We start from the raw sequence: 27842 nt of genomic DNA, 5'->3' as shown, positions 1-27842 counted from the left end.
AGGAGCAGGAGCTGAGCACAGCTGGGCACAGGCAAGGGAAGAGAAAATAAAGAGAGAAGATGTCACCATCACAGAGCTAGGTGGGCAGCAAGAAGCACTGCGGTCATTCATGCGGGAGCACTTAAAAAGGGTCACGGATGCTGTTCGCTGCTAGAGCGCATGCTGTGATGTGTAAGGTTCTAGGTTTGATCCCCAATATACCATGTTTCTCTCTATCTCTGTCTCTCTCTCTCTGTCTGGCTCCCTCCACCTCTCTCTCTCTCTCCACACTACACACACACACACACACACACACACACACACAGAGCACTTCCTGATCAAAGCCTGGCTTATGTTCTGGGTACTCAGAGCCATGAAACCTGTGTGAGGGAGCCCTAATTCCAGCCCTTTAAAGGATTAAGAAGGGAGATCAAGAACAGGCTGCATTAAGCTTCGGATTCCTTACAGCTAATAGTACATGTGGCACGAGCCACATGCGTGTTCTGGGAAGCCCTCGTACGAGTGCCCTCGAGGCAGGACAAAGTGGAGAGGGCGCTCAAAGGGGGGGGGGGGGGGGTCAGGTTCTTACGGGAAGACCAGAGCCACCCCAAGTTGGGTGGAGCCTCTCCCCTGCAGGAAGGGCACTGAGTAAGGACTGTGTGTGAGGGGCTGACAGGACAGTCTCCTGGGGATTGGGTAAGCCACGGAGGATGACGGCGTCCCTTCAGGTCCCACAGAGAACAGCTAGAAGCACCTGTCCCGAGGCACGTGGGCTGTCTGAGGGAGGGGAGGAGGGGCACTGGGAAGTGTCTGAGGCCAGGGGTCAGCGGGAGGCACAGGCCGACTATGAGGTGATAAACTTCAGGCCAGATGGCACGAGGGAGCTGCAGGGGTGTCCACCGATACGCGAGCCATTCTCACACGCTGACACCCGCCCGCAGCCTGATTAGCTTCACTGCTGAGTCCCACGTGTATGTGCAGTTAAAAACCCTAAGTCGTGTCCTGAAACCTCCACAGAGAGAAGAGAGGATACAAATCCAAACAAAGCTATGCACCTTTGGCGTGTTTACTCGTGATGCTCGTACGATATACTCTGAGGGTGCCGGGTGGTGGGGAATGAGACATGTCCCAGGTCCCCAAAGTGCCAATCCAATTGGCTTTATGGTGGTCCGATGCCATATCTGATCCCTTATTCTGAATCTCTGTAGACCATAGATGAGTGAGATCCTCTGCTATTTGTCCTTCTCCCTCTAAATTAATTCACTTAACATAAGCACTACAGTTCAAGTCCAGTTACAGCAGTTAAAGGCTATCTTTTTGGTGGCTGCATAATATTCCATTACACATATAGTCCATGACTTCTTTATTCATTCATCTTACCATGTCCTGGCTATTGCATTTAGTACTGCAATGAACTTATGGGTTCATCTTTATTTTTGAATGAGTTAATGTTTTTTTTATTGGGGGGAGGGAAATGCCAAGAAGTGGAATTGCTGTGTCATGTGGAGGCTGTTACTGCCTTTCTGTTTTTTTCTATACTGTGTTCCATATAGATTGAACCAGGTAATATTCCATTCAGCAGCGAATGAGGCTTCCTTCCTCCCAGCATCCCTGCCAATGCTGACTGTTTTTTATATCACTCCCACTGGCATGAGAGGATACTTCATTGTTGTTTTAATTTGCATCTAGTTAGCACTGAACACTGGTTCATGCATCTACTGATGTGTCCTCTCTGGGGAATGTCATCTCCTCTCTTCATGCTTCAGTGGGATTATTGTGTTTTATTGTTGTTGAACTTTGTGAGTACCTTATTTAGATACCTTGGATATGAAAGTGGATATCTTGAATATTAACTCTTTTAATAACATATGGTATATAAATATTTTCTCCTATTAAGTAAGGTGTCTTTTTGGTATTAGCTCATTTCTTTTACCATATAAACCATTTTAGTTTGATGTAGCCCCATTGGTTATTTTTGGTTTTGTTGTCTTTGCCAATAGAGTGAAATCATTAAAGATTTCTCTGAAGTCCGTATCCTGGATGGAGCTGCCTGTATTTTTCTCAATGCATTTTATTGATACCAATGTCCTCAGTTCACTCTGAATTTTAGTTTATGTGTGATGCAAGATATGGATCCAATTTATGAGACATATGAGACATAGATTTATTTTTTCACATGTAGTTATGCAGTTTTCCCAGCACCATTTGTTGAAGTGACTTTTCTTGATCAACTTAATGTACCTAGCTTCTTTGTCATAGATTAACTGTCCATATATCTGAGGGTTTTTATCTAGGCTCTCAATTCTGTTCCATTGGTCTGAGAATATGCCTTTGTTCCAGTACCACACATTATTGATAACTATAACTTTATAGTATAATTTCAAGTCAGGGAATGAAGTACCCTCATATCATTTTTTCAAAGCATTGCTTTGGCTATTCAAGGAACTTTATGATTCCATAAAAATGTTAATAAAGTTTGAAGTCCTTGAAGACTATCATTGGAATTTTGACAGATACTGCATTGAATGTGTAGAATGCCTTAGGTAGAATGGTAATTTTGACCATCTTAATTTTTCCAATTCGTGTGTATAGACTACTTTCCCATTTCCTGGCCTCCTCGTGAGCTTACTGGTTTCTGGCAGCCACAGATGCCTAGGGAAGATTCCTTAAGTGCTTGCGAGATCACACTGACATCCGTGGCTCTGAGCCGTGTGTGTCGGGCTGAGGGCAGGGAGTCTGTGGCTCAGAGCTCTGTAACTGCTCTTGCTCCAAGGTCTGCTGACCCAGGGTTCATAGTTGCTGATGTCTGGCGGTCGATTTGGCGTCACAGTGCAACTGGCTCAGGCAGTGACTGGAGATTGTGGAGTTATCAGCTGCTCTTCAAGCTGATCGTCACAGCTCCGGGCCAACTTCTGCATCTGATCCTACCAGATTGCTGCTCGGAACCGTGGTCTGACGGTGCAGGTGCAGGCCAAGCTCTCTGGCCTCTGGGATGGGAAGGCCTGGGAATACCCCTCTCTGGGGACAGAGTCGTCCCGTCTGTGCGTGGCACTGCCAGTTTCCACCTGCTTGGGGCACAAAGGTGGAGCAGGCACAGAAGTGAACAGCTTCCGTGCTTGTCTCGCAGTGCAGGCAGCTGGCTTCTGGCTTTGGGGGTCTCGGGAGCAGCAAGGAAGAGGAGCACGCGAGCCACGAGTTGTCTTTGATGCTCCAGCTCCTTGTCGACAGCTCGCAAGCGGCCGATAGCTATGACGGGGCCCCCAAAGCTGCCTTTCAGCAGCAGCCCCTCCAGTCTCTTCCTGTGGCTGCTTCTCAGCTTCTCGCGGTAGCGTCCTTCTCTCCCAGGACCGCAGAAGCTCACAGCCTATGCTGGACACTTGCGAATTGTCAGCTCTGGTACCCGAAAGGGCTCTGCCCTCTCTAATGCACTGTAGCACTGTCGTCCCATTGTTCATCGATTTGCTCCAGCGGGCACCAGTAACGTCTCCATTGTGAGACTTGTTGTAACTGTTTTTGGCATATCAAATATGCCACGGGGAGCTTGCCCGTGGCTCTGCTGTACGGGCAGGATACTCTTGGTAGCCTGCCGGGCTCTCCAAGAGGGATGGAGGAATCGAACCCAGGTAGGCCACGTACAAGGCAAATGCCCTACCCGCTGTGCTATCGCTCCAGCCCTCTCTAATGAGGGTGCGGAAATGGATCACTCTGATTTGTCGCATAGAACAATCAGGTCAATCACCTAGATCGGGATCCAACAGGCGGCCCCATCTCTGCACCACCCAGGTTGTTTGTAGGAAGGCACCTGCCTCCTTCCCTTACACTGAGACGCTGGGTGACTTCCATCTCAGGCTGGAGATGCCGTCTGCTGCGCCCTGTTGGGAGAACTTCCTTCAGTTCTGTGCCTGCTGTGGCCACAAGCCTATCAGATCGCAGGGAAGCGTCAAGCGAGAGGGTGGGGTCAGATCTGTGACCCTCTCCAGGGAGTACCAAGAATGGGATCCCCGTAGGGTGGAGCCAAAGCTAAGCCCCTGCTGAGACCCTCAATCTGGGCCAAATGTGGCTGCCCCCTCGACGGGCTTTCATCAGCACCCAGACCTTCTACCTCAGTAAGTTCAGCTCCAGAACCGAGTTCTGTGAGGATCTTGGCACGCCGACCCCCAGCACAAACCTGTGTGGTGGAGGGAACTGGACCAGCCCAGCCTGCACCCCCTCATGCAAGGCCCAGCACAGGAATGGCGGCCCCCAGCTCACGGATCAATTCTGCAGTGTCCCAGCCTCCTTCCAACGCAGCGAGCGCCGGCATAAAGTGGAAGTTTTGTCAACCTTTCGCATTCAGTACCCGCCTGCCTTCTGTTGGCATTTCTTGGCCAGTACCAGCTGGTGCCTTTCTGGCCCAGCCTCAGCCTTGCGTGCTTTCTCTTCCAGCCTCCCTCACGCAGCGGGGGTAGTCCTTCCGTCTGAACTCTCTGCAGAGTCAAGTCTCCCTGGAGCAGTGACTCTGTTCCCTGATGAATTTTCTTCGTGAAACCGTTGGTGGGTTTCTGTTTAACTCCCTCTCTCGCATTCTTTGTGTTGATCCCACAGGAACACTCACAGAACTGTTCCCTTTCAGCCTCCTTGGCCCCGCCCTCTCCTCAGTATGTCTCAAAGGTGCTCAGTGAACTAGAAAGAACAGAAACTGAATCTCAAGGCACCCTATTAAACTCGGAGGTATCACTCACTTTTACACAGGTATTCTCGAGTCGTGAAGAATTAGGACTTCACCCATTTGCTTATCAGTTCAACCAGTACTTACTGGGCGTCTAGTTAGAGCATTGACCTTGCCCTAGGTGCCATGGATAAACAGAGCCAGCCAACTGCAATGGAATCTCGAGTTGTACAAGAATATAAATCAGTCACCACCCCAGGCTCAGATCTCAGAGGACGCTCCAGAGAGAAAGCAGTGACTCAGCTCCATCTCAGTGTGGCTCAGAGCCATGGCAGAGAGGACCAGAGAGGACTTGAAAGGGGTGGGGCAGGATGATTCTGGCTTGGGAGAATATGTGTGCAAGACATCTTTTCTCTCGCTGTTGGATTTTCAGTGTCTTAAGTTCTGCACATCTGTTGACCATGGCCCTGACTTGGACCCCACGGGCTATAATAACTTACTTTTTCTCCGGGCTGGAGCGATAGCACAGCATGTAGGGCGTTTGCCTTGCATGCAGCTGACCTGGGTTCGATTCCTCCATTCCTCTCAGAGAGCCCGGCAAGCTACCGAGAGTATCCTGCCCACATGGCGGAGCCTGGCAAGCTACTCGTGGTGTATTCGATATGCCAAAAACAGTAACAACAAGTCTCACAATGGAGACATTATTGGTGCCCACTCGAGCAAATGGATGAACAAGGGGATGGCAGTGCTACAGTGCGACAGTGCTACTTTTTCTCCATCAGACCATACATGCAAAACAGACTCGATATATCCACTATAAAATTTCACAGTTAATATGTTCACAGTGACTTTAAGATACCCTTTGTAGGACCTGGGACCCTGACATAGAGAGGACTGACCAACTTCCTCAATTTCCCCTATTAGGGACATAATCTGGAGGAATAATGTTTAGCACCAATTGAGCATTCAACAAATGTTTGGTTTTGACTCTACCTTTGCACCATCAATAATAGTGTTCTGGGGGATACTTACCTTCCTGTGATATGTGTGGCTGGTCTGACCTTCACCAATTGTGAACATATTTGTAAGTTATAACAAATTAAGCTTCCCTTGGACTCCTCTAGACAAACAGGAAACTGCACATTTTCAGCAGCAGGGGTCCTTGCTAGAAAGCTTTCCTTGGTTCAATAGTCTTCTATTGTTATGAATAGAACATCAACATAATTAACATAAGAATCCCTTAGAGGCCAATTTTAAATGAAACCACATTTAATTGCAGGTGATTCTTTTATTTCCCAAGATGATTCTAACTTTCAAATTGAGTATGTGAATATGTCAAACCTTTACAAAGTAAACCCCTCTAAAATGAGATGGTACTATATAATTATTTCAATTAATCGACCATAGAAAAAAAGAAAAAGAAGATAAATCAAGCAGAGGTCCCCAAATTTGCTTGGTCTAGCACCCACTTCTCAGGGGAAAAAAAGGGGGAGAGCATTCAGCACCCTCCTTAAGCAAACAAAGAGAGCGCCTCAACCTGGATTGGCTCAGCACACTCTGGTGGGCGGTATCCCCACTTGGGGAGACACTGAGTTAAAAGGTTCCCTTACCCGTAAAAGAATAAGAAACACAAGTTTTGTCAATGAGCTCTGGATTTCCTAGGTGCCTGGGCAACACAGTATGCCTCCTTCGGAAACAGTGATTTCCACAAGACTGTCCTAAGGCAACATTAATTTTTCATTGCTAGTATTTTGCTGGACCCTGAGTAGTGTAGCTCTCTCTTCAGGTCCTGCTTCTCAAGTTCATGGTGGTAGGAGGATCTGGGTGTGTGCAGAACCGTCACACAACACAGTCACATGCTGAAGTCCCGCCCCCCCCCCCCCCGCCCCTCACCATGCAACGGCATCTGGAGATGAGACCTGTTTCCAGCTGCTGTCCCCGGGGAGACCAAAGAGGGAGGCGATGTGGAGACCTTCCCAGCACGGTGGTCACCAGGCCATCCCTGAACCTCCCTTGAGAGCAGCTGACATCTCGGGTGAGGACAGCGTTATGCTCTTTGCAGAGGCGGGAGAAAAGGAAGAAGTGAAAAGAAGGCCTCCACCCCGGTCCAGGCTCCGGTCGCCATCAGGGAAAGCGTGTCGGGGCCTGGGCTTGTGTGTGGAGAAAGCAGGATGTGCCTCGGTGAAAGTACACACCACCGGAAGTGCTTGGGTTTCCTCAAGTCTGGCCCACGGGTCTGGGGGAAGTCAGGGGCTCTGAAGGGCTTTTCTCACTCATAATACGCACATCTGGGGAGGGGATGCTTTGTGGGTTTTGCCCCAGGGCGGGTAATCCTTGGAATACTCTCAGTACCAGGTGCTCACAGCACTTAGCATCTAGGTGTGTCATTCAGCATCCTAATGAGATTACAATGAGGAGCACTTGACCTGAGGACAGCTCCACAGCCAGTTTGTAGTGGGACCTGGCTGGTGCTGGCTCCGTTCCTGCCTCTCTCACAGGCCGCACTGAGCAGCACGTCGTCTCATGTGTGCCCCCTCAGCCTGCCTCAAGGGCTCAGGGAGCTGCAGCGTTAGGTAAGGGCGTTGTGTGGGGCCCCTGCGACGGCTTGGGGCCCTGATAAGAAGAGATGGAAGAACTTGAGCTCATGGAGTATGTAGAAGCCTTCCGCATGTTGGGGGCAGAGAGTTGGCGACAGAGCCTGACCCAGGTGGCACCCTGCTCTTGGGCTCGCTAGCATCCAGAACTCCGAGGAATTCATTTGTTTGAGTTCCCCCAAGCCAGTCGTTGTGTTGTGTTGTGGTGTTGTGTTGTGTTGTGTTGTGTTGTGTCTTGGCAGTCCAGGTGGATTGAGACACATCAGTAGTTACTAGTTGTGGCCCTTGAGTTGAACATCCGGTGACCCCAAATGTCCACTGAGTAATTTAGAGAATCCTAACTAGGGTGCGAGGGACAGAGGCCTGGTTCTCATCCACACTCCTAATTAGCATCACTTAGCAAGCTGCTTTTCCCAGTCCCGTGGCATCTCCATCAACCGCCTCACATGTGGCACATGTCCTACCTGTGACTAAGGCTGCAGACAGATGCCCCGACTTTTTCAGTGGTCCTATATGGAACAAGAGCCCTTTTACCAGGGTCCTCTGGTTAGCCCTTATTAGTCTTTCAGCCTCCCATGAGTACGAGGAAATGGCTTTCTTGTTCTTTTTTTATTCTCAGAGTTCTCTACATCGTGTCTCTCATAAGTATACAGTTCTACATAAAAGATATATATTGTTTAGAAGACAGAATTACAGCTATCTCTTGAGTATATTTTTAAACAAAGAACTACTCATGTGCCGATGATTTAGATTTAAGAGCATCGTTATGCTGGCTTTACATGATAACCATACATTATTAAACATCTTTAGAAAGATCAATGGTGGCACACTTCCTTGGCCTTGGTATTCAACAGGAAAGTGCTTCCAGGAAGCATGATGGAGCTAGTCTGAATTTTTATTCCAGTCTCCTTTCTCTCTCCCCAAGATTCAAGATATGAAAGAGCAAAATGAATATTCAATATTCAACAAAGTTGTTGTTGTTGTTTTTTTAAGATACTTAGTGGCTCATCACTTAAAGCCACCTAATGTGGGATCCCAGAATTTTATGTACGTTTCCAAGAGTGTGAGTTGGGGGGAAAGAAGAGATGCAGAGATCACCTCTGTCTCTCCCGTCTCCAGCTGTGACCGGGCACTGCGGGAGCTCTCGCCTGGCCCATAAACTGTGTCCTTGGATGCAGCCGGCTCTGCAGTGACAATTTGCATCTGCAGGACAGAACGTTATTAAACGATCCCTCAGTCGTCGGGGTTATTAATACCCCACACTGGCCCCGAGCTGACTCAGAATGTACAGACATCTGTTGGGGGCAAAGGGAGGTGCTTTTCCCCTCAAGCACAGCCTTGTCTCCAGAGTTCTGAGTTCTGCCTGTGTGGGAACTTTCTTACCATTATAAATATCCACTTCAAATGTTGCCTTCCTGACCTTCAGGCCTTATCCTTGTCTACATGGAGATTCAGAATGATTTTCTTCCTCCGTGACCTTTTGTTCCTTGGAGGTGTTTCATAATTGGGGAGCTCGTTGCATTCCCTGTCTACAACTCCTTGTTTCGGGCCAAACCTACTAAGCGTGTCTCGTCCGAGCCCTAGATTTCTCTCGTGTGAGACCAGCAGCGCCTGGCGTTCCAGCGTGGAGATAAGAAGGAGTGTTAGAGTCTATTGGGAACCCTGGACAAAATCCAGAAGGGTGTAACAGTTTCATTCCTCCTACTCCGTAGTTAAATTTCCTTCCATATACAAGCAAAGAGCTGGAAATTGGGAAATCTAGATTCCGTAGTAAATATTGTAAAGGAATAAAAAAGGCAGATCCTTGAAATTTTATGTATGTGATTTAAACCTTCTTATAAAAATACCCAGTTCTGTGACTTAGACTTGCTGTCATTATAAATGTTTATTTGTCCTGTTAGGTGCTATAACTCGGCCTATAAATGTCTTGGAGGTCTGTGTTGGCCGAGTGAGACCTTCCATTTTAACCTTTTTATTTAAGTTCTGCTTTTATTTACTCTTCTGGAGTCTCCGTCTCTCTTTTTACTCATTCTACCATGTTCCTCTCTGAGATATCAGCATTTAATCTTCAATGCCTGTTAAAAGTCTATGAATGTGGATCCATAAAAATTCAATTAGCATACTATTTCAAACAAAGAAGATAAAATAAGAAAGAGGCAAGTTTTAGTAGGTTAGTTTATGCAATAGAGTTTGGAAAAGTATTATTTCATGCGGAACAACTTTGGGGAGAGCCAGAGCCATAGTCCAACAGGTAGGGCGTTTGCCTCACACGCGGCTGATCTGGATTGGATCCCCAGAACCACTTATGGTCCCCTGAGCACAGAGCTAGGAGTAATGCCTGAGTGTGGCCCCAAAGATAAAAGCGCTGTTGTCCCATTGTTCATCGATTTGCTCAAGCAGGTACCAGCAATGTCTCCATGGTGAGACTTGTTGTTACTGTTTTTGGCATATCGAATACACCACGGGGAGCTTGCCAGGCTCTGCCATGTGTGCGGGATACTCTCGGTAGCTTGCCGGGCTCTCCGAGAGGGACGGAGGAATCGAACCCAGGTCAGCCGCATGCAAGTCAAACGCCCTACCCACTGTGCTATTGCTCCAGTCCCCCAAAGATAAATGAAAATAAAAATGATAAACTAATAATTCTTTTTGGGGGTGGGGAGTCTCCCAAACAGTGCTCAGGAGGTCTAGGGTCCTCCTGGGAATTCCCAGCCAGAGGAGCCAAGGGTTCGATGCTAGGGTGCAAGGGGTTACCTGGCAATGCTAAAGGGGCTTCCAGGGCTGCATCTGGCGATGTTCAGGGGACCAGCAAGTGTCAGCATGGATCTGGGGTTGGCTGTAGTTAAAGCATGTGTCTTCATCCCTGTACAATCTCTCTGGCCCCTGGAATCATTCTTATGCTATTTAAGTTCGTATTCATTTCTAGTGACTCGGAACACTTGACTTTGAATTATGTTGTCTTTCTGACTCCTTTGGAGTTTCCGTTTGTTTGTTTTGGACCATACGCAGCAAAGCTCAGGAGTAATTCCTGACTCTGTGCTCAGGAGTGACCCCTGGGCTGCATTTGGGAGCTCATGTGTGGCGCAAGAAGGGGAGAGGGATTTTGAACCAGGATCACAGCCACCAGACCACCATAGACATGTATAAAGCCAGTGGCTTACCTCCTCTGCCCTATTTCCAGCACATCAGATTCTCTCTGTTTTGTTTTGCCACACCCACCAGTGCTCAGGGCTTATTCCTGGCTCTGCACTCAGGGATTATCCCAGTGGGGATCAGGGGACCATATGAGGTGCCAAGGATCAAACCCAGGTGGGTCTCATGCAAGACAAGCATCCTATCCACTGTATTATCTCTCCCATCCCATTTAAAATTTTAATTGATTGATTTTTTTTTTCCGGGCTGGAGCGATAGCACAGCGGGTAGGGTGTTTGCCTTGCACGTGGCCAGCCCGGGTTCGATTTCTTCATCCCTCTGGGAGAGCCCGGCAAGCTACCGAGAGTATCCTGCCCACATGGCAGAGCCTGGCAAGCTCCCTGTGGCATATTCGATATGCCAAAAACAGCAACAAGTCTCACAATGGAGACGTTACTGGTGCCCGCTCGAGCAAATCGATGAGCAACAGGATGACAGTGATGTAGTGAATTTTTTTTTCTCCCTTTCCTTCGCTTTATTGTCGTTCGGATGCTCACACACTTCCTTGCTGTACCCATACCTGGGTTGTGGGGAAACCCCATTTTAGAGGCAGTGCTTGCAGTGGGGTGCTGTGCTCTGGCTACAGTGCTCTCTGGGAATTGTAGGCATCGCAGCATGCCTTTGCCTGTGCTGCTCCCATATGTTTTCTTGTACCACTGAGGATTCAACATGCTGTGTTGCTGGCATCACGTTTGGCATCTGGAATCAAATGTGTGCTTGCCAGGGAAGTAGTCTCCGATGGAGCCTTCCCTGGGCCCTGCACTTGGCCTTTCAAAATTGGACATATAAAGCAATACCACTCATCGGATAATATTTTCAAGTGATGAAAAGTGAGTTATAAAAGATAGCTCCCCAAAATTAATTGGCCACAGAGGATTTTTTTTTGTTTAGATTAAACAATTTCAATTGTGTGGGAAGGCAAAAGGTCTGAGGACTTGAAACAATCTTAAAACAAAAAAATAAGGTTGTAGATATGACCCTTCTCGTGTTAACAGTTACTATCTACTGTTTTAAATCAAAACAGTATGTTTTGAGAGGAAAAATAGGTATATACATAAATGAAGCAGAATGGAGAACTCAGGAATTATCCACAGAAACGTATTTAGCTGTTTTTTGACAAAGATGCAGAAGTAATTAACTGGCTTGAGTCAGTATCATTAGCACAAAATACTATAAACTTCAACCTAAATCTTGTGCCTTAGATTAACTCAAAATTATCATGGATCTAAGTGTAAAACATAAAGCAAGGCAGCTTTTAGAAAAAGAACAAAACAGGGAAATCCTCAGGGCCTAAGTTCTCAGGACAGAGTCCTTGGATTTTGATGGGAAAAAAAAATCAACACGTTAGATTTTATCGAATTAAAACCTTTCACTCTGTTAAATATTCTCTCATTAGAATTAAAAAAAAAAAACAGGCTATACATTGGAAGGCAGCTATGCTCACCACTGTACCACCAACGCCACCAAACAGGCTATACATTGGGAGAAAATATTTACAAGCAATCTATCCAACCAAGGACTATTTTCTGGAATATATAAAGAAATCTCAAAACTCAACAATAAAAAAAAAATCCAATTATAAAATGAGAAAAAAAATGAAGAGCCATTGCACCCAAGAGAGTAAAGAGATAACAAATAAGCACATTAAAAACTGTTCAACACCATTAGCCATCGGGAAAATGCAAATTAAAACCACAGCGAGCTTTTGCCACAAACCCATCAGGGTGACTAAACGGAGAAACCGGGACCACGCCAAAGGCTGGCAAGGAGGCAGAGGATTGGGCTTCGTGCCAGGCTGCGCTGGCGTGGGCACTCTGGACAGTTTGCTGGTCATTTTCTAAGTAAGCAAATATCAGAGGGCAGCGTGATGGCTCCTGATTTTCAGAGAAACCCAAACTCGGGTCAGCACACAGAGCTATCTTCTCCGCAAGAGCCCAAACAGGAAACAGCTCTAAGACCTTTTCCTAGACAGATGGACCCACAAATTGTGAAGCACCTCCACCTGGGCAACAACTCAACAACAACAACAACAAACACACCTAGCAGCACCTTCGACGGCCTGCTGAATCTCTCGAAATTTCAGCCAGGTGGAAAAGGCCGGTTCCCTAAGGGCAACGGCGACTTCACGGTTTCCTGTCTATCCCATTCCGGAAACAGCAGAATCATCAAGAAAGAGAACTGACGTGTGGTGGGCGGAAGTTAGGAGGGAGCGAGGGGGTTCGAGCCCAGTGCCATCTTGGTCCGACAGCTCAGGGGCGGCCAGGGGCCACGTCCTACTCCTGGCTGCCTTGGCACGATGCTGCCACCGTTCCTCCTTACGACGGTGTGCGACTCTGCAGGGGTCCCTGGTAAGGGCAAAACTGACGCTGTGACAAGCTGCAGAAGTCAGCAGAATCTGAGAGGCCTCAGGCTCAGTTACGGGAACTGGAACAGTTTCAGTTTCCCAGCAAGGAAACAATGTGTAACCAGCCAACCTGAACCCCCCTGGAGTGCGCCTAGGCCCAGCAAGTGGGCAAGTGGACTCAATCAGTCACGATGTTCCAGAAACCAGAGCATGTACCCAGCAACTACAAGCCTACATATTCCCTAAACGTGTGCCAAAACGCCTTTGTTTAGTAGCTACGTAAGATTTTTTTCTGAAACAATAAGGCATGTGCTGCTTATGTAATCAAACCCTATGTAAACTGCTTACAGTTGGAGGTCGGGGAAACTATCAGGAGACCACACTGGGGGTGAGATAGTTGACCCCGGTATACTGGAATAAAACTCCTACTGCTTTTACATTATTGACTTAGTGTCTCTGTCTGCCTCAGTGCTGGGGAACCCATAGTCCCGGGCTTAGAACCCTAAAGAAAGGTTTGTTTTGGGGCCGAGGCAATAGTACAGCTGGTAGGGCGTTTGCCTTGCACACGGCTGACCTGGGTTCAATCCCTGGCATCCCATATGGTCTCCCAAGCACTGCCAGGAGTAATTCCTGAGTGCAGAGCCAGGAATAACCCCTGAGCATTGCTGGATGTGACCCAAAAAAGCAAAAAGAAAAGAAAGTGGCTTCATTTAGAGAAGCCACTGTCCCCGGCAGGTGGTAACAAGGAACGGGGTGACGCGAGGAAGATGCTGAGGCAAGTGTGTCTTTGCTCTCTTCCCTCCCCCCGTCAGGTCTGCGAGGAGCCATCGCGTTCGCCTTGGCCATCCGCAACACGGAATCCCAGCCCAAACAGATGATGTTCACCACCACTCTGCTCCTGGTGTTCTTCACCGTGTGGGTGTTCGGAGGAGGGACGACCCCCATGCTGACCTGGCTCCAGATCCGGTAAGGAGATCAGCCGCAGGCTCGGTCTGCTGTGTCGTCCTGTTCTGTTCTGCTGTTGCTAACTTGGCCGGGTGTCCATGGGAAGGCTGGCCTCGCGCTCTCCCAGGGGTGTGAAGTCAGCCATCGTTACCCAAGGGAAATGGCGGGGTCCTTCCCCACCACAGAGACTTTTCCAAGAGTCCAGGACACCTCAGGGCTATGGCTGGTTACAGTCTGCCGTGAGAAATGAGCTGGTCTGTGAATTCCTCCCGTTCAGTGCTATGTGTGTTATACAAGGTGATGGGCTATGGCACGGAGTTACAGGAAAGAGCAAGACCCAAGACTTGTTCTTTGGGTACTGTTGATCCAGCAGAACTTATCCAGAAAAAGAAAAAAAAAATTACATTGAGGAGAAAGCAAATGGGTGTGGTTTTTCATTAAGCACAAGTAGGTTTGCACCAGGGGCAATAGACACAGTGGTACACTCGTGATTCCTGAGCCGTGGGCGTGGCGAGAGGGATGCTCTAGACAGAAACTAGAGGAAGGAGGAGCTGGAGCATCAAGGATGCCTGCTAGACAATGCTTGCAAACAGGAAAGACTGCAAGCTAATGGATGATTTGGCAGAAATAGAACTTGTGACAGTTGTGCAGAGGAGTAAATCTATTTGGAGAGGTCGGTGTCTCTGTGTCTCTATGCGCTGGCATCTCCTTTCATATCCCCGTAGGTCCCAGTGCTTTCAACAGTCCCACTTCCTTTCTCACCGCCTCTCTTTCTGAGGAGGGTGTGCCTCCTCCTCGTCCCCATCCATTCTCTGTAAGACAGATGGTTCCAACAGCAAAGACACAGCCGACCCGATCCAAAGAAGGATCTCCAGGGGGACCCACACAAGAATCCAGCCCCGAGAGAGCGACTGGTACATAGTAGGGCGACTGAGTCACCACTGTGTGAATGATTCCATGAAAATCGTCATGCATAGAAGTTGCTTTTGTCAAGCGTTGGCAGGTGATCTATCCATTTGACCTAGTGGAAACAGAATCAGGGAATTTTACTCCATCGTGGAGCAAAATTAGTCACTGGTTCATCCTCGGTGTTTACCTAGCCCACGGATGGTGTTTTCTAAAGGCCTTTATAGATTTTGGGTAGACATTGTAGCTGATGAGTTTCGCTATCTTGATTGGGGGGGAAGGGGGATGTCTAAAACTGGGATTTCATGGAGGACTGAACAGTTCCTTGGTAATAGGACAGACCTAATCAGGGGATGCCAGGCTCAGCATCCGGGTCGTGAGGCCCGGAAGGGCAGCCTAGACCAGTGTTCTTCTCAGCTGCTAGAGGACAGTGCATGGAGTTGCCAGGCCAGAGCCGCACCCATCCAAGTGGCCATTCTGAGTCCAGCCAAGAAGGGAGAGAGAAGAGGGCAGGACTGCATAGGATCTACGGAAAGAGCTGACCGCCCAGCAGGCAAAGTGGAAGTCTCCGCTGGGCACTGCTGCGCCCGTCTGAAACAAGCCAGAAATACCATCAGACACCAGATGCCAGAAGGAGGCCAGGGAGACAGGAAGCTCATAGCAAACTGTCCCCATAAATCAACTGGAGCAGAGAGTATAGAAGGAAATGGGACCATGCTCAGAACCGATGACTCTCAAATATAACTGAGTCAGAATCTGAACCGGCCATTAAACCCCAGTAGGGTGCTGGGCCGCTCGTCCGATTCCTCCGGTAGGAGGAGGAGGGGTGGCTGCTCAGATCTTGCATTTCTACCACACTCCAGGCAAGGGGACTGTGGTCTCCAGACCCGGCTTGGGATTCTCTACTGAGGTTCCCTGACTCCAAGTGAAACTGCAGATAATAGTAAATTCTGCCAGATTTACTGGAGTTGCCAGGCCCGGGCCTTCCTAAGGCAGCCAAGGCTAGAGGGAGGCAGGGTCACCTGGGGGAGAGAGAGTCACAGTGCTCTGATCCGTGGGAAGGAAATAGAACGCAATAGCCACCGAGAGTCAGCACTGCGGCTGGCAGGCGAGCAGATGCACACAGGAGCCTGACATAAATTTGGTGACGGTGACACTATCATATTCTCTTCCCTGTCAAGGCTCACATTATCGCAGAGACCATCAACTTCATACTTGAGTTTTTTAAATAATGGTTGTCCATCATGGAGACTGTATTTAGCAAGGCTGTGTTGTTTGCAGAGTAACATCTCATTAACCAACTTACATGTCAGACTCTTCCAATAAAATTCCAGAATGTAAGTAAATTGGAGCCTTACTAAAATGACATGAGGAATATAAGGAACAGAAATGCAAATGTTCGGTGAACTCAGACATCCTCGTGTGCAGTATTATTTGTCGACACACTCGCACTGCCTTCCCTTCTAGAATTATTTTTAAATTCTGCAATTTTTTTCTTTTAAATTATTAGGTATGTACTTGTTACTTTTCTGTCTCTACAAAATTTGCCATACAGTCAAAAATTACCATGGTAGGACACAAATAAGGTGTTTTATAGAAGGTTTTAAAATGATGGTATTAATATAATTGCACTGATGGAAATAACTAGACAACAGCAATGATCCTGTGCTTAGAGAAACTCAAAACCATCTTCACATATGAAACAAGTTTTCCATCACTTCAGTCTTATCCTAAGCACATTCAAATTTCTTGTCCTAAACTATTTTCTTTTCTTTTACAAAATAACAAAAAAAATGTTTTAATACAGCATTTGAAATCAATCACAGTCTTTTGTTTCTCAGAATTCTAAAGAAAGGAATCCTTTGGTGTTAGGAGAATTTCACGGAAAAGAAAGCAGAATGGTTCCTTGATTGGATCTCCTTTATTCTGCAGAATTCATTGCAAATCCTAGCAAAGAGGACTCAACACACACACACACCCCCTCCCTCCGGGCTCTCCAAAGCCTACCTCCTGAGTTAGCCAGGAAACAGCAGATCAAAGATCAAAGGTGTCAGGCTCTGCCCTACAGGGGCCAAGCAAACAGGATTATCTAGCAAATGATCACTTGAGCTTAGAAACAAACCTCAAAGGCCAGCAGGCAAACCCCTCTGACAGTGAAAATGAATTGGGTTCAAACCCATCCTCGGGTACTGATGACAGAGCTCAAAGGGCTGAGCACACGTTTTGCATGCAAGATTCAGGAGCAGCTCTCAAACTGTGCCAGCTGGGCTCCCCCTCCTACCTCTCCCAAAGCACAAAATTGAGACCCACTCTTGGCTTAGGAAGAATCACCACCGGAGTCTTAGAGAGCGCACGAGAATGGAGCCCAGAGAAGAATACTGCACCGTCCCTTCCAAATATGAAGCCTGCGCCCCGTCTGATCCAGCCTTGGGCTCCAGGTGGCGCTAGAGAGCGCCCTCAGCACCACCCTGATCCCTTTGGATGGGGTCTCCCAACAGCTCCAATAAAAGGAGCCAATTTTTGCAAACTAGTCGCTCAGCGCCAGAGATTAGATAATCCAGTAGGAGGCACATGGCCTCCCGGTGCCCACTGCTGATCTCTAGACAGGAGGCAAGTGTGGGCGCTCTGCCCGCCTACAGGGACCAGGGCCCCACCGCTGCGGGGCCAGCCACAGAGCCTCAAATCCCCAGCCCCCCCGCGCACGGAGTGGGCTTCCTCCTGGCCCCAAAGCAGGAAGCGGCTTCCTCACTCTGCTGCCTTGATTAACAGACCCGTGGGGGGAAGAGACACGCTTCCAGAAGCAAGGCAGGCCTCTTGGAAACAGACCCGGAACAATCTCCATCCCTCCAGAGGCGTTGAGGGACAGCCTGGAGATTTGGGGTACTGGGTCTCTCTGCACCCACTCAGATAAAGGAGGAAAAGGCCAAGCAACCCTGGCCCCAGGGTACCTGAGGGAAGTTTGTCTTCCTCACATCTGTGACTGGTCACCCTCATGCCCAGCTCTCAGGCCCATTCGGACCCAAGGGTCCAGGCTCAGTGCCCTCCCGGATCAGCTGAACCCAAAATGCACATGCTGTTTGTTTGTTTGCTTTTTAAGTCAGGTTTTCTTTTGCTTAATATATTTTATCACTGTTCCTCCATCCCTCTCGAAAAGCCCGGCAAACTACCAAGAGTATCCCGCCCGCACAGCAGAGCCTGGCAAGCTCCCCGTGGCATATTCGATATGCCAAAAACAGTAACAACAAGTCTCACAATGGAGACGTTACTGGTGCCCGCTCAGGCAAATCGATGAACAACGGCACTACAATGCTACAGTGCAATATATTTTAATGAATTAGGAATAGGAGTTAATAAACCCATTGAAAATCACACAGATATCCCCCTCTGGCTGAAAGAAAATTAAGCTCAAGTATTATTCTACCCGGTAGAAGGGAGACAACTGTTGATATCCATGATGAGACAATTCAAGGATGACTTGGACACTTCTAAAGCCACTTCCAAATCAATGGCAACAGGCTGGGACCCAGCGACTTCAAGAGTAAACGGTCTCTACATGGTTTCTAACAAGACCGAGTTGTACCCAGGCGGCATGACTTTGCTGTCTTAGAGGAAAAAACACAGGCTTTCCTGTTTGCACCGGTTTTGAAAACATTCTGAAATAAGACTCTCTTAAAATAGGTTACTGGAGCTGGAGCAATAGCACAGCGGGCAGGGCGTTTGCCTTGCACATGGCCGACCCGGGTTCGAATCCCAGCATCCCATATGGTCCCCTGAGCACCGCCAGGGGTAATTCCTGAGTGCAAAGCCAGGAGTAACCCCTGTTTGTCACCAGGCGTGACCCAAAAAGCAAAAATAAATAGGTTACTACAGTACTCCACATGGGAGAAGTCATACATGTAGTAAGAAAGACAAATACAGGCTTTCATGGTCACTTTTTGTTGTTGTTGATTGGGTTAATGGCATTAGAGAACAAATGCAGGCATATCTGTTTCACAAGACTCCTAGGTACATCCGAATGGAAAATAGAAATTGTCCTCACATGCTCAGACCACCAGGCCGGAAGGGCTGAGGCGAAGCCGATGTCCGCTTGGTTCTATCTCTCGCACCCAAGCTCAAGCTGGCACCTCTGCCCTGCCAGAAAGGCACCTCAGGAGGGCAAGGCATTCTGCTCACGTGCTTCTTCAGCCTTGCCCGGGGAGTATTTGCTTATTAGTTTAAAAGGATCAACTGGTCAGGGACAGGAAGCATCCCTGAGGTGAAAAATACTGGGATAAGGGTTGGGGGGGGGTGTGGGCAGAGAGAGGGGGCTCGAACTACCTGCCGACCTCCTCACAGGCTAAGACTAGATTGACTTCGGCTGTTCTCAGAATCCCTTATCTTTCTCCAGAGCAGCCACTCGTGGTTTGATTCTCTTTTCCATAGCCACATTCCCGGAGAGACAGCACATGCCTTCTTGGCAGAGTCAGATAGAAGTTCCCTCCCCACCTCCCGCCTCCCTACACACACTGTCTCCACTGTTACTATTTTCGTTAAATCTTTACCTGCTGCTTTGGGTTTACAATCCAGCCCCATTTCATGCCGTGGCAGAGCGCTTGCTTTATCAGTCAGACCCACCAGCTGCAGGGTTTCCAAATAGCCATTACGAGCACACACACGTACACACAGTCATATGTTCTCATCTGAGATCCCAGCAGTTAAGCCCACCTGCTTGTGCAGAGACGCACTCTATTATTGAACCGAGGACATGCCAGCTCAATGGATGGGGGAATACATCCGAATTCACTCCTTCACGACCTCACGGCTCCGTCTGGCTTCTTTCCTTGTGCCCAAGTTCTCCTGCATGCTTGATAGCTCGCTTCCTGGGTGTATTAATAGAGATTCTGTCTCGAGCATGCTTCTATTTCTTTAACTGCATAGTCCTTGCGTAGGCTCTTTTCAGAATTTAATTTGTGCAATTTAATCAACTTCTATCTTTTTTTAAATTTTGCATTGATATGGTACCTCTTGATCTATTCTGCATCAATTTGACCTGAGTGGTATAGCCCTAAGAAATATCTTTTTCCTTGAAATATAGAAAACTAATTTATGCATATGAATAACAGATTAATAATTTATATTTCCTGTCCCTGAACCCCACTTAAAATGATGGGGGTTTTCCCTAGACTATTCTTAAAATGTCTCATGAATCCAAATATTTGTTGCTCGAATCAATCTCATTTGACATTTTCTGTTAGAGATATTGGAAGCCAAAGGTGACCTGAAAAAATTCTAGGTCTGTAAAAAGTCCTGAGGATTAACTTCTCTTAAATTTGCTTCCAATGCCAGCTGGGGTCTTTAAAAGGCTTTTCATTCTATGTTGAGAATCTTTCCAATTCCAGAAACTAGAGTCCTCAACTTTATAACTTCCTGCTACTCTCTGTTGAACATGTTTTTATTCATCTTCTCTAACATGCTCTTGAGATCATCAATGTCAATAAGTTTCACCAATTTATTAAGTTTACAAAACAAATAACATTCTGCTCTGATGAAGAAAATTTACTAGCTTGTTATCTGAAAAGGTATCAGCCAATGCAGAGCTTTATTCTCACTAATAGATGTAGCTTTACTTCAGAAAATAGATGAAATCTAAAGAAGGTGACTTTAATTAGATGTATTAAATAGAAATTGATGTTCAAGCAGCTATGTGTGGGGGCAGGATGGGGGTCAAGTCTGGTCAAAATAGAAGGAGCATCTTTACTTTCTAATGATGCTTCCACTAGACACAATTTCCATGCCTTAGATGGGGTGTATGTAGCAGTCATCTGAGAAGTCATACAAGTAAATGGCAACAGATATATTGAGGAAGGATTGTGAATTCAGAGTACTATGGAACCAGGGCAGGGAAATGGGTCAGAGGGGGTGGAGGACATCCCTAGCATTGCATATGGCCCTAGGTTTGATCCTCAGAACACCTCTTGAGCACCGTCTGGTGTAATCTCTAGTGAACGCCAGCATAGCTGGGGAGTCCTGCCCCCAAATTTCAAATCACAAAAGTAAAATAAAATGGAAATAATTGGAATCCTGTCAAACCAGTACTGAGATTCCCTTTTTTGTCCTCTCTGGAATCTCTTTGTTTGTTTGTTTGGTTGGTTGGTTGGTTGGTTGTTTTGGGGCCAAACGTAATGATGCTCAGGGCTTACTCCTGACTCTGCAGTCCCGAATCACTTCTGGCAGGGCTTGGGGGCCCCTCTGGGATGCCAGGGATCCAACCTGGGTTACTGAACTCAAGGCAAGCACCCTCCCTGCAGGACTGTCGCTCCGCCCCCACCTTCTCTGGAACTGAAAGCATTCCAAAAAACAAAATTACACAACAAGGAAGACAGAAAGAACTACAAGTTAAATTCTATTTGGAGGGCACAAAACATAGAAAAGAGAGAGACAAAGAAGGGATTAGGAAGTGAGAAGGGCGAGGAAAATCTCTGGTTTGCTGCTGCTGCTTCCCTCTCTCTCTTTCCAGCACCAGTCATTGTGCAGGAAGTAGGAGCAGTCAAAGCAGCCGGTTTGGACAGACCCCTAAAGAGAAATGAATGATGAGCATAAGAGAGTTTGTGGGCTTGAAGATTGATTACTAGTAATCATCTCATTAGTGCAAAAGCAAGAATGAAATTTTGACCAGCAAACCCTTTAAAAAATGCCAAAAGAATTTCTTAAGACAAAATATATAAAAACCACAAATCAGCATTGTTAACATACAAGCTAAACTGCAACTATATATACATATAGTTATATATGCATATACATATATATACATATGCTAGTTATAGTTTATAATTTTATATTAACAATGTTAACATATATTAACAATGTATATGTATATACACGTATACATGTACATGTATACATGTATTATGTATATATACATGTATACATGTATATATGTGTGTATATATATACATATATATATATTTAGGACTGGTGGAAGATCTCAGGGACTTTGTGATGATATAATAGGTTTGTATGGAAGCCCAGAAAATGGTAATATAACCATTTAACTTTAACTATATTTAAAAATCTTAAGCAGGAATGAAGAGAAACAGATAATGAATTCTGTTTAGTATAACAGACCATTGCTTTCCTCTTGAAATCTTTAAAATAAGTATTACTGGGAGGTGGAAATTTTTAAGCATTGTTTTATTAGATTTTCACAGAGAGATCAAAACAGGGGTCTGTAAGAGTTGCTTTCTCCACATTCCATTTGAAGTGATAAATATTAGTTCAGGGCAGACTGCGAAGAGTTAAATTGCTATATTGTAATTTGTACATCAGTCACTAAAAATATTTGAGAACAGTGAGATATTGGGGAAGAAAATCCAATAGAAACATATGAACTGTGGAGCAAAATCAAATAACCTCATGGAAGGCGGGAAAGTGAAATAGGAGGGGAAAAACCTCATAAAATGGAGTAGCTTCAACTATGAACATATAAATAATCATGTTAAATTTAATTGATATAAAGGCCATGATTAAGAGAAAGATTATTGGAGCCAAAGATATCACAGCAGCTCGGACACATACGTAGGATACACCCTACCCTGGTTTGACCCCTGGCACCCCAAGATTCCTCGATCATCCTTAGGTGCAATCCTGGAAGCACCCGAATCCCCTGCTCTTCTGGGTGTGGCCCTGGAGATGCCCAGCACCGTGGGATGGTCCAGGTACCCCTTGGGCTCCTTGGGGATCAACAGGCTGGAACATCAGGGCTTCCTTGGGCCCTTGCATTGACCTGCCAATGAGGTTGGCCAAGATTCACAGGTGGGGCCCCCTGCCTGCCTGAGCAGACTCTGTGAGCCCCTTCTCCCCTCCCAGTGATGAAAAGATTATTAAAGCAGTAACAACCAAGACTTGGCTATGTGCTGCCGTCTATAAAAAAAGTGCAGTTTCTATATAATGACACCAATTTATGGAAAGCATACCTCATGCATCCTTTCATGAAACATAAAGGGTGGACAAAGGTATACCACGGGAGCTTCGATTGAATTGTGTTCACTAATATAGCTAATGTGATCATAGGAATATTAAAAAATATATAGTCTTCTGAGCTAGGAAATATTCCAGGATAAGTAGGACATTATGTACTAGTAAAGAGTCAATATTCCAGGAAAATATGACTATATAATCTGAGTGCATCTAAAATATAACTAAAAAATACATGAGACAAAAAAAACAGTAAATCTGTAAAGATAATCTTATAGTTGTAAACTGCAATATTTATGCCTAAATTATCTATATAAGTATGCCTGAAATGAAAGCAAGCATATAGAAGAACATATTCATAGATTACTTGACCCCATAACTGCATAATGTACATTTTTTTCAAGTACACACAGATATAAAAAAAAATAGGCAGTATATCAGGTCCAAAAGAAAATCTTATAAATGTAATATAATTAAAATTATATGGTATGTTTTTTTTCTCATCATAATGGAATTGAACTGGAAATAATTATCAAAAGTAACTGGAAAATATCCAAATACTTAAAAGTTGAACAATAATCAGCTAAGAAATAAAGTATCAAAGGAGATCAGAAAAGAACTTGAAGTAAAATAAAATAAAAAATTCAATCTACCAAAATTTGTGAGATCAGCTACAACACTGCTCCAGAAGAATTTATGATATGAAATATTTATATTAGAAATCAATAGAGTTCTCAAGTAAACAATCTGAGCAAGATTAGCAGATTAAGAAAGCAAACTACACCCAAATCCAGCCAAAGGAAGCAGAATAAATGATCTGAGGTAAAAATCAACGGAATCAATAGAGAAAGAAGAAGGAAAAATCAATGACAAAAGTCTGTTTCATAGGAAAAAAATCAACAATATTGGTACATTTATAGTCACACACAAAGAAAAAGATCCAAATCACTAGTATTAAAAAACATGAAAGAAAAGTATCAGGATGGTCCTCGAAGACATTACGAGCACAGTGAAGGAAAACTGAGCTCTGAGCATCTAAGCTGAGTAGTGCTTCTAAATGGAAAAGATGTGGAAACTTACCAGTTACCGATAAATGCCAAAATTGATTCAAGAATAGATAAACAAAATCTTTCTGTATCAATTAAATATAATTTATAGTTAAAATCCTTCCAGAAAAGACTAAAATCCCCCTGGTTTCTTCACTTTGGAAAAAGAGATCAGAATTACCCCAGTACCAAATCAAGTCAACATCAGAAGAAAATTAGCTACAAACCAGTATCTTTCATACAAGACTCCTCAATAAAAAAATTAGCAAATTAAAAGCATAAATATATAAATGACTGAATACTACAACTTAGTGGGGTTGATGCCAGATATGCAAGATGTCCAGTCTTTAAATATAAATCAATGAAATCTATCATGTTGACAGGTTAAAAAACAATAAGATCATATCATTTGGAAAAAAAAGAAACATTCGAAAAAACTAATTTTCTTTCATGATTTAAAAAATAAATTCTTATGGAGCTGAATTACAAAAAATATCCTTAAAATGATACAGAGCATCTATAGAAACTCATAACTAATATAATATCAAAGTGAAAAACTGAACTTATTATTAATATAAGAACTATTAAGTGTCCTCTTCACCACTTAATTTTCAACCTTGTATTTATAGTTCTAGCCAGTGCAATAGGCAAGGAAAATAAATGATTCACACTGCTTGGAAAGGAAAAAATGTAAGTACCCTTTGTTAATGATAAAATTATCAGTGAAAATTTAAGGATTCTGTAAAAATTAAACTTCTAGAAATAGTAATTTGGTTTGCTTGGTTCTAGGATACAAGGTCAACTTTCAAAAATCTAAGGTGTATCAGACTGTAAAAATCAAATAATTGGGGACAGAGATCAATGAAAATACTCTTAATTTCTCAGATGCCACCATGTAAGCTCATCTACCAGCCTTGCTCCAGAGACTCATAAATAAATCTCAAAAGAGATCCACAAGCCACAGAAAATATTTTTAGACACCCACGCATGGCTGAGACAACTGGGGTGTCCCAGAGGGGGGTATATCAGCCCAGTGCCCACCCAAATAGAGCCCCAGCCACCTCTTACTTCCACCCTCCAAAATAGCCACCATGTCCTCAATGGACTCCATCATCTCAGGATGAACCTCAATGAGAAATTAACCTGCTGGGAATTCAAGTATGCAGGTTTTGTAACTAAAATCTCCAGACTTTCTCAGAGTCACAAAGGGCTACCTTGCCCCAGATCCCTGTACTTCTGGGAATCCCTGGCAGTCATGTCCATACCGCAAAGCCACCATCCAATTAAAAACTGAACTCCAGCTGTACCACCCCATTAAAGTTCTGAACTTCCCTGGAGCGCACAGCTGCATTTGAGGTTGTGTGACATCTCAAAGTCTACAATACTGATAAACCAGTAAAAACACCACAGATTGGATGGGTTGTAACATAGAAGGCAACCAATCTCAATTATCAAAATATAAGCACAAAAGGCTTCACCTGTAACAACATCTCAGTGATCTCTCATACAAGGATTTTAATGTCTCCATGGTGAGAAACATCAATTTACACTAATTTTCTTCTAAGGAGACATTTCTTAATCATTCTGTTAGCAAATTATTGATAGCGAGCCATATGAAATAAATTATTGAGGGCCTGCAATGGGATTAGGTTGGGAAAATTGGAGACAATGGTAGACAAAACATCATGAATAACTTTGTAAACCACAGTGTTTATATAAAGTGTAGGGGAAATTTACATATGTAGGCCTTACCTTTTTCATGAAACTCCACAATATATTAACACAGAATTGCTTTAAAGGTTTTATTGAGCAGATAGATATGGTTATTACCATAATGAAATCCAAGTATTAAATAAAATTTAATGTGATATGCTTTAGATTCCAGAGTTGAAGACTTACATCCAAATGAGAATAGGTATTTTATGATATTGTATTAAATGGCTTTAATTTTCTTATTTACATAGGTCAAGATCATACAATAGTCACAAATGGTCTCTCACTGATTAATTTTCTGACCATTCTAGTTACCATTTCTTAAAGGTTTGTTGTAATAAGCGATATAAAATCAATTTGTGGAGTGCTTAAGGGGGCAGATTGGGACTGGCAGGAAACTGGGAATACTGGCAGAGGGAACACCACACTGGTAGCGATGGAACACTAAGCATTTGAAACAACTTTATAATAACAACATCGTAAATCACTGTGTTTTTAATAAAAATTAATTTAAATAAATCAATAAAATACTCCTTACGAACCAAGGAGAGAAGTGAGCAGTGCAGCCAGGTGTGTGCCATTATCCAAGTTGCAATCTTAGTCTCACATGGCCCCTCGGAGCCCTGCTAGGTGTAACCCTGGAGCCCTCGGGTACCACTAGCCCACGGGTACCCATGATGTAGCCCTGGTGCAGCACCTCTCCATCCTGCATCTTGGAGCTGAGCATCAAATCATGCAGCCGCATTGGCTAAAAGCTGGTGGTCATGGCCCTCTAGCCCTACAACCACTGGCCGGCCAGTCCACAGTAGAAGCTTTAAATGGTAATACTGGTTGCTGGAGAGGTAATACAGGGGCTAAGCTGTCTGCTTTGCCTCTAGCCAGCCTGATTTGATCCTCAGAGCCATGTGATCCCCTGAGAATTGCCAGAGGCAGGACTGGAGGCCACAGGACAGTGGGGCACTGCAGGGCCCAACGGCCAACAGCAACACACCCTCATGCCCTCATCTGACACCACCATCCTGATTGGCCGAGACTCGCTGGGAGGGCACCCCCACCCCCGATCCTGGACACCAGTTGGCAACTGATAGTCGGAGACACACCCCGCACAGACAGAGGGACAGAGATGGGTAAGAGTGAAGAAATAGGAGGAGATGATTGGGATGTGCTCCCTGCAGGCCCTACCTACCCAAACTTCCGGGGAGGCTGGAGTAGAACCACACCTTGTGGAGACTAAGCGGATTTTAAGCTGTTGTGGGTGGGAAAAGGGGACAGAGAACTACGGACCGGTGCCTTGGAGGTGGATGTGAGGAAGCATGGAACGCTTTTGCAAACGTGATGGCTTTTGCAAACGCCAGGTGGACCCTAAGTCTTGTCTCCTGCACTGCTGGACCATGGTGATCTTTGATTCTGGGAATGTCTATTTCATCTGCCAGCTGCCATTTATTCCAAGCGAACCTTATAGCAGCCTCTAAAATAATAATAACTTAAAATGATGAACAACTTAAAATGATGCTTATGATAACAGCAAATACTTAAAATATAAGTCTAGCAAAGTATCATGCATAGCATCTGTATGCTGAAAATTGCAAAATACCAATGGAAGAAATTAAGAAAGGCCGGCCTAAATTGATAGGCATGCTGTGAGCATGGATTGAAAGAGTCAGTAGAATTAGGATCGCAATCCCCACTATTGATACATAGATTAATGCAATTATAACGGAAATCCATGCTGAGTATTTTATAGACACGGACCAGCTGAGCTGAGTTTTGAATTTATAAAGAAAGGCAGTGGAACTGGAAATAGCTAACCCAACTTTCCAGAAGAATTGAGTTGTAAGATGCACCCTGCTTGATTTGAAGACTTACTCTGAGGCTGCTATCACCAAGAAATGTGGTATTGGGAAAGAGTCAGACTCTCAGATCGACAGGAAAAAGAAAAGTCCAGAAATAAACAGCCACACACGCAGGACCCATTGATTTTAACATAGAGGTTGTGAAGGGTGGTTTCATCAAGAAGATAGTGTTTTCCACATTAGATGCAGTCGTCAGAGCACATGGGTATGCATGATGGAAGGAATTCTAACACCTTGCTTGGTCCTTGGACTGGGCTGGCTCAGGTTCTTGTTCTACCAGATACAAAATTTTGTCCACTGGACAGTAGATGGCCATGAGGTGCAAGTCAGGAAAACAGGAAGAAAGGAGTGGAGCAGGCAGGAAGGGACACTGCGGTGGGTGAAGGTGGGCACACAGCAGAAGCTCAGCGGCCTGCTCTGCTGAGGCAGCTGGACACTCCGAGCTTTCTAAACTTACTGTCCTCGGTGCGGTCATGTCAGGACGAAGATGCACAAGGAGGAATCGTGTGTGGGTTCCTACAAGATCACCAGGCTCTGCTACACCTCTCGGGCTCTGTCTGCCCATAAAAGTTCTGCATTTAATCAGATGCCAGCAGGACTGTCCGTTCGAGTGAGTTTTCAATGAAGTTGCCGCATCGTAGAGGTTATATCTGGGTGCGGGTTAAGCCAGTT

General features: G+C 45.4%; 1 protein-coding gene across 1 annotated transcript in view; it reads left to right on the top strand.

The window, feature by feature from the left end:
- Nucleotides 1-27842, top strand: part of SLC9A9 (solute carrier family 9 member A9) — a 517302-nt gene that overhangs the window by 334846 nt on the left and 154614 nt on the right. Inside the window, exons 13-17 of the mRNA XM_055129734.1 lie at nucleotides 3112-3134; nucleotides 4274-4285; nucleotides 8984-8991; nucleotides 11202-11230; nucleotides 13567-13720. Coding sequence (XP_054985709.1) covers nucleotides 3112-3134; nucleotides 4274-4285; nucleotides 8984-8991; nucleotides 11202-11230; nucleotides 13567-13720 — 226 coding nt within the window. The remainder of the gene's footprint in view (nucleotides 1-3111; nucleotides 3135-4273; nucleotides 4286-8983; nucleotides 8992-11201; nucleotides 11231-13566; nucleotides 13721-27842) is intronic.

The sequence above is a fragment of the Sorex araneus genome, chromosome 2 (assembly GCF_027595985.1).
Source record: "Sorex araneus isolate mSorAra2 chromosome 2, mSorAra2.pri, whole genome shotgun sequence".
NCBI lineage: Eukaryota > Metazoa > Chordata > Mammalia > Eulipotyphla > Soricidae > Sorex > Sorex araneus.
The sequence above is the reverse complement of the archived record's forward strand: the minus strand, read 5'-3'. Positions and strand labels throughout refer to the sequence as shown.